The sequence below is a fragment of the Schistocerca americana genome, chromosome 3 (assembly GCF_021461395.2).
Source record: "Schistocerca americana isolate TAMUIC-IGC-003095 chromosome 3, iqSchAmer2.1, whole genome shotgun sequence".
Lineage (NCBI taxonomy): Eukaryota > Metazoa > Arthropoda > Insecta > Orthoptera > Acrididae > Schistocerca > Schistocerca americana.
Genome location: NC_060121.1, coordinates 906,265,520 through 906,273,102, shown reverse-complemented (window position 1 = coordinate 906,273,102; position 7,583 = coordinate 906,265,520). Strand labels below are relative to the sequence as shown.

The window sequence follows — 7,583 nt, the reverse complement described above, 5'->3', positions numbered from 1 at the left end:
CTGCTACATTTACAACAGCTGTTCGAAATCACATCCAGCAGCGTCAATACAGGCATGACATCGTCGTACAAAAGGCTGTCTTACTCGTTCTGGTATTCGCTGTGTCGTTTGAATAGTGTCGCAGGCAGCGAGTATTCTCGCCATGAGATTCTCTTCAGTCACGACGGGCGTCTCGTACACAAGACTTTGCACACTACGCCACAAGAAGGACTCAAGTGGGGTGACGAAGGTGGAGCAGGCTACGAAACAGAACCGGCTCTGCCTATCCATTTTCCAGGAAATGTCTGTTTCAAGTTACAATGAAATGAACACCCTTAGCTACTTACAGGCGTTGACATACGTCAACGGGGACAGATGAAAATGCGTGCCCCGATCGGGACTCGAACCAGGGGTCTCCTGCTTACATGGCAGACGCTCTATCCATCTGACCCACCGAGGACACAGAGGATAACGCGACTGCAGGGATTAATCTCTGGCACGCCTCCGGCGAAACCCACATTCTCAACGTATTGTCCCGCACTACATTCGTAGTGCCCCCGCCCATTATACTCATTACTCGCGGCGCGTTGCCGATTCCCGTAAGAGTTCGGACACTGTTTGTGCATTTGCACAGAAGAAGAAGATGGTCAAGTGGCCGGTGAGCCTTAACTATTTATATACTAATATGGTATTGTTTCAAGTGTTGACAAACACTCAGTCGGAAGTAAGGTAAGGATCCGTATCCGTATCCGTTGACGAATGACAAGTGGGATATGGAACAAGAACCTGGGTGTGTTCCACTGTCAGAGGTATCAGAACGATTTTCGCTTATAATTTTCGACTCGGCTATTTCTCGACCAGTGTCCCTTACTTCAGGTTGATACATTTACGCATCTCCATCAGCCCTGGAAGTATGTAACATCGCCATGGAATCACCATGTACGTGATTGTTAGTGTAAAGTTTTCGATACTGCGTAGGACTCTGGCGATTACCCTGACACCACTGACGGTGTTTCTTGCTGCAAGGAAACTGGTGTCATAAAGAAGTCAAATGTTTGCAGAAAATAAATATATTTATCCATTTTCAGGTATATACATGAGCAGTGATTGCCGTTTGGTCGTAGGGTTGTTGGGACTCGGGGACAGTTCAGCCCAGCAGGACGCCGTTGCGGGCCTTGGCTTCCAGGTGGGCGACGGCGTCCGCGACCTTGCCGGCGGCGACCTCAGGGGTGTCAAGGGGCACACCGCCGGGTCCGATCACGATGTTGGCCGGCCCGTACGCGGCGTAGCCGGGGTGGATGGGGGCCGGCGCCACGATGGTGTGGGCGGCGGCGTATCCGAGGGCAGCGGGGGCGACGGCCGCGTAGCGGAGAGCCGGCACGGCGGCGGCGTAGCGGAGGGCGGCGGCGGGGGCGAGCAGGCCGTGGCCGGCCAGCACGGTGGCGGCAGGAGTCCTGGCGGCGATCACGGCGGGGACGGCGGCGATGGCAGCGGGGGCGGCGGCGGCCACGACGGCGGGGACGGCGTTCACGACGGCGTCGCGGGCCCTCGTCTCGGCGACGGCGGCGGCGTGCGACGCCTTGGCGGCGGCCACCTCAGGGGTGTCCAGGGGCACACCGCCAGGTCCGATCACGATGTTGGCGGGGCCGCCAGGAGGGATGGTGCGGACGACAGCGGGGGCAGCGGCTATGACCGCTGGAGCGTGGGCGGCGAGGAGGCCGGGGGTGGCGATGCCTCGGGCCAGCAGCGCCGGCGCCGACAGGTAGCCGGGGGTGGCGGCGCACACCGCCAAAGCGGCGCTCAGAACGACCTGCAAACCAGAAGGTATCACTCAACATGATGGCCCAGGAAACTATAAAGTAGCAACGTCATTCCCTACACTTCCGGCTGAACAATACTGATCTTGTCTATGCAGTGAGATTTCCCAGTTGCCCTTTCGATGTGGGGAAAGGCTTGTACCTAATGACGTCTGACTACTATTTATCTGATCACATTATCTAAAGCATCCCTCAGTATTTCAATCGGGCATTAGATTTTGGATATAATCTACTTTACAACTACACAAGTTGGCGTAACACTTAATACATCATCCCAGTATTAGGGAAGACTGGGATGTGAATCTCCTTCCAGCCATCACAACTTCATTTTCAGACATTTCAACAAACCACTTGAGACGAATGCCAGGATGCCTCTATCTCTAGTTCGCCTGGAAGCCCTTCCCTAAAGCTTCTCTGCAATATGAAATTAAACAACAGCGATTCATCTTATCGAGATTATGCGGTTTGTCCTAAAGGCCGTTTGAGAATCACAGTTATAACTTCGTCATTCTTTATATACGCTTATGCCTGACAAGTAAGTTAATCACCTGGGACTCTCAATCCAGGTGAACTAAAACAAGCGCATGTACGATGACTCGATTCGTTTATTAGCAATAGAGAACCTTGAAATAACCAAGTGACTGAAGTGGATGAGAGGTAGTTCCGGTTTTGTGTCTAGATAGTCGAGACCCACGGAAGTGAGCCGGTCGGAGTGGCCGAGCGGTTCTAGGCGCTACAGTCTGGAACCGCGCGACTGCTACGGTCGCAGGTTCGAATCGTCCCTCGGGCATGGATGTGTGTGATGTCCTTAGGTTAGTTTGGTTTAAGTAGTTCTAAGTTCTAGAGGACTGATGACCACAGCAGTTAAGTCCCATAGTGCTCAGAGCCATTTGAACCAGCCCACGAAAGTGAACTCGTTTTCCGGGTGCAGCGCAGGTACTATTGTCTAAATATTAGTAGTGAAGAATCTTTTTTGAAAGGAAGCGCTAAAGCTATAATGAAATGATACTTCGCAATTGTAGTTTAATATATTCATTGATCCTCTGCTTTGAGACTTATATGACGCTGTTAACGGATGGTGCTGTGGTGTATAGAGACGTCGCTAATCAAGAAAATTTAGCGAAATGCAGTGGGACATACAGGAGGTGGACACTTGGTAAAGGGTCTGACAGTTGACTTTCAACACTAACAAATGTAGCGTGCAATACGTAACTAGGCGGAAATACTCGTTATTGTAGCGTTACAGCATTCCCAAACAAACAGTGGAATCAGTTACAGACGTTTAAAATCTGAGTTTACGCGTATAGAGCTATTTAAAAGGCGAAGATCGTGTAGTAGGAAAGAAAGATACGAGGCTGTGATTCAATGGAAGAATCCTCAGAAAGTGAAGTCCAGCTAACAATGAGGTACTTCATAAAAAAAAATGTTCAAATGTGTGTGGGTTCCTAAGGGATCAAACTGCTGAGGTCATCGGTCGCTAGACTTACATACTACTTAAACTAATTTATGCTAAGTTGCCCGAGGGAAGGCTCGAACCTCCGGGTTGAGGGTCCGCGCAATCAGTGATGTGACGCCTCTAACCGTGAAGCCACTCGGAGCGGCACTTTGTAAAACCCTGACTCTACCGATACTTCAGTATTACTCCCCTTTTTGGAATCCTTATCAGTTGAAATTGATAGACGAAAAAGAGAAGATACAAAGAAGAGCAGTGGGTTTCGTAACAATTTAATTTAGTAAACGTGAAAATTTCACGCAATTGTTCAACCAACTGCAGTGACATATCGACGTTGTGCACTGCAGAATGTTCCACTGTTAAAATTCTGAGAGCGTATGCTAATACAAGCGTAAACCAAGCCATTCGTCCCTCTCATGTTATCTCGCGAAAAGACGAAGACGGTAAAACTGGAGAGATTCCAGCTGACACACAGGCCTACCGGCAATCGTTCTTCCTGTTCATCATTCGCGATTGGAGCAGAAAGGGCGGGAGTGGTATACAAAATAGCCTCCGCCTTAACGTCATATCGTGGCTTGAGGATTATGAATGTAGATGTAGATGATGTTAGTAACGCCAAATTTGCAACTTGCTTCTCTGAGGCAACGGGAACAGACAGGTGTAATAAAAAGGGGAAAAATTGATAAAAGATTTTGTAAATCATTTATGTTAGTGGCAAGATTTGAAGAAAGCACTTTCAGAGGATGTGCAGTATCGTAGCTCGTATGTGAATAGATGTGTAAGGAGAGCAGGGCTAGCGACTAAAATAACCTGCACGCCTATCGTTCACCCAAAGTGTGTGGCCTTACAGAAGTACTTCAGAATCACTGGAGTAATTTCCTCATTCATTCACATCAACTACACCAAATGTTGTTTGTTTGTTGTGCTCTTCAGTCCGATGACTGGTTAATACAGCCGTCCATGCTAGTCCATTCTGTGCCAGGATCTCCATTTCCACACATCTACCTACTCCTATTCGAACCTGCTTGCTGTAGTTTAGCCTTTGTCTCCCTCTACAGTTTATACTCTCCCCACTTACCCCTATTATCAAACTGATTCCTTAAAGCGTCTAGATGTGTCCGATACCGAGCGGTCTGAGGCGCTGCAGTCATGGACTGTGCGGCTGGTCCCGGCGGAGGTTCGAGTCCTCCCTCGGGCAGGGGTGTGTGTGTTTGTCCTTAGGATAATTTAGGTTAAGTAGTGTGTAAGCTTAGGACTGCTGACCTTAGCAGTTCCGTCCCATAAGATTTCAACATTTCACACACATTTGAACATTTTTTTGTGTCCCATAAATCTATCTTTCTTTTCTTTCAGTGAAGTGAGCCATTACTTTGTTTTCTCCCCAATTCGATTCAGTACCTCCTGGTTAGCTATTAGATAGTATTTTCTTGCAGCACAGCTCAACTGATGATTACCCTAGATCGCGTTCTATGTGGTATTACCTGCAGCTGCTTGAGGAGGTGTAGTAAGGGCTGGAACTATCGTATGGCAGCGAAACGTGGTAGCTATGCCAATTCGTTAGTGCAGTACCGATTTAAGCTGGAGAAAAGAATTAGTTCCTGTTTTGGCCACCAGGTCCAAATCTCGGGCTGTACAGCATCTCGTCGACGTCTCTGGTGGTCGTATGGATGGTTCAAAATGGTTCAAGTGGCTCTGAGGACAATGAGACTTAACTTCTGAGGTCATCAGTCGTCTAGAACTTAGAACTAATTAAACCTAACTTACCTAAGTTAAACCTAACTAACGTAAGGACCATGTATGGAAGTGAAACATGGACGATAAATAGTTTGAACAAGAAGAGAATAGAAGCTTTTGGAATGTGGTGCTACAGAAGAATGCTGAAAATTAGATGGGTAGATCACATAACTAATGAGGAAGTATTGAATGGGATTGGGGAGAAGAGGAGGTTGTGGCACAACTTGACTAGAAGAAGGAATCGGTTGGTAGGACGTGTGTTGAGGCATCAAAGGATCACCAATTTCGCATTGGAGGGCACCGTGAAGGGTAAAAATTGTAGAGGGAGACCAAGAGATGAATACACTAAGCAGATTCAGAAGGATGTAGGTTGCAGTAAGTACTGGGAGATGAAGAAGCTTGCACGGGATAGAGTAGCATGGAGAGCTGCATCAAACCAGTCTCAGGACTGAAGGCCACAACAACAACAACAACCTAAGGACATCACACGCATCCATGCACGAGGTAGTATTCGAACCTGCGACTGTAGCGGTCGCTCAGCTCCAGACTGCTCGTATGGAACAGATTGTGTTAATTTCGGCCGGCTGGGGTGGCCGAGCGGTTCTAGGCGCTACAGTCTGGAACCGCGCGACCGTTACGGTCGCAGGTTCGAATCCTGCCTCGGGCATGGATGTGTGCGATGTCCTTAGGTTAGTTAGGTTTAAGTAGGGGACTGATGACCTCAGGAGGTAAGTCCCATAGTGCTCAGAGCCATTTGAACCATTTTTTGTTAATTTCGGGAAGAAAATCTTCATTTTTCCTTTCTCACTTGTTTAATCTTTTCTGTCCACGTCTCGTTCCTAATCCATTAGATACGGAAGCACTTCTATACGTCACTCTTGCATCCACAGCGCCAGATTTGCACCTGGTGGCCAAAATTGGAACTAGATTTTTTTTCAGCGTAAATCTGTTCCACATTAACTCATTAGAATTCTACCAAGTCTTGCTGTCATACGATAATTAACGCTCATACCGGACCTTTTTGAATAGTTGCACTTCAGTTACAAGTGCCCAATACATATCCCGATCTTTTTCCCTTTAATTGCCGCTTCTCACGTAACATATCCGTGGATGTGTCTGAGTTCTTGTGTACCTGCTCCCAACACTTGCGAGAAGTACTCCTAAAGATTACTGAAAATCCTGCAGTTTGATTACTCTAGACCTGCCAGCAGTCTGAGTACCGGTGACTTACCAGGACCTTCATGATGCTGTGGACGGCTGCAGCTGCTGAACTGTGCCGAGACAGCCCGCCGGCCGCCTTATATATGGACCGGCGTCCTCGCTGGCCCGGTGGCGCGCCGCGCCTCTTCGTCGCCCGAGGACCCGGGTGGGACCAGAGCAGCAGCGCGGCGTCGCGTGTGGCGCCCACGGCAGAGGAGCGAGCCAAGGCCGCCCCGGGCGCCGCTCTGATTGGACGCGGAGGACGACCTGGGCCCTGTCCACCGGCAGCGCGTCGGCGACCTCGCCCCCCTTCTTCCGCGTCGTCGCGACCCAGGGACCCCGGTCAAGTTGTTCTCATCCGGATCCGCTGCGGGTGACCGGCCACCAAACAACTATGCAAATTTCTTCTTCCGCTCTCATTTACGAGGTTCTTTCAATAAATAATGTTTCAACCATTTTTCTTTCCAGCCGTCGATGTACAGGGTGTTACAAAAAGGTACAGCCAAACTTTCAGGAAACATTCCTCACACACAAAGAAAGAAAATATGTCATGTGGACATGTGTCCGGAAACGCTTACTTTCCATGTTAGAGCTCACTTTATTACTTCTCTTCAAATCTTAATCGTGGAATGGAAACACACAGCAACAGGACGTACAAGCGTGACTTCAAACACTTTGTTACAGGAAATGTTCAAAATGTCCTCCGTTAGCGAGGATACGTGCATCAACCCTCCGTCGCATAGAATCCCTGATGCGCTGATGCAGCCCCGGAGAATGGCGTATTGTATCACACCCGTCCACAATACGAACACGAAGAGTCTCTACATTTGGTACCGGGGTTGCGTAGACACGATCTTTCAAATGCCCCCATAAATGAAAGTCAAGAGGGTTGAGGTCAGGAGAGTGTGGAGGCCACGGAATTGGTCCGCCTCTACCAATCCGTCGATCACCGAATCTGCTGTTGAGAAGCGTACGAACACTTCGACTGAAGTGTGCAGAAGCTCCATCGTGCTTGAACCACATGTTGTGTCGTACTTGTAAAGACACATGTTCTAGCAGCACAGGTAGAGTATCCCGTATGAAATCATGATAACGTGCTCCATTGGCCGTAGGATGAAGAACATGGGGCCCATTCAAGACATCACCAACAATGCCTGCCCAAACGTTCGCAGAAAATCTGTGTTGATGACGTGATTACACAATTGCGTGCGGATTCTCGTCAGCCCACACATATTGATTGTGAAAATTTACAGTATGATCACGTTGGAATGAAGCCTCATCCGTAAAGAGAACATTTGCACTGAAATGAGGATTGACACATTGTTGGATGAACCATTCGCAGAAATGTACCCGTGGAGGCCAATCAGCTGCTGATAGTGGCTGCACACGCTGTACATGGT

General features: G+C 48.8%; 1 protein-coding gene across 1 annotated transcript; it reads right to left on the bottom strand.

Annotated features, from left to right (window-relative positions):
* Window positions 1-1,033: 1,033 nt before the first annotated feature.
* LOC124606497 (cuticle protein 18.7-like) lies at window positions 1,034-6,226 on the bottom strand. The gene is made up of 2 exons (XM_047138480.1): window positions 6,215-6,226; window positions 1,034-1,789 (listed from the first exon to the last, which is right to left on the bottom strand). The coding sequence occupies exons 1-2, from the start codon at window positions 6,224-6,226 to the stop codon at window positions 1,127-1,129; spliced, it is 675 nt and encodes a 224-aa protein (XP_046994436.1). The 3' UTR covers window positions 1,034-1,126.
* Window positions 6,227-7,583: the final 1,357 nt, after the last annotated feature.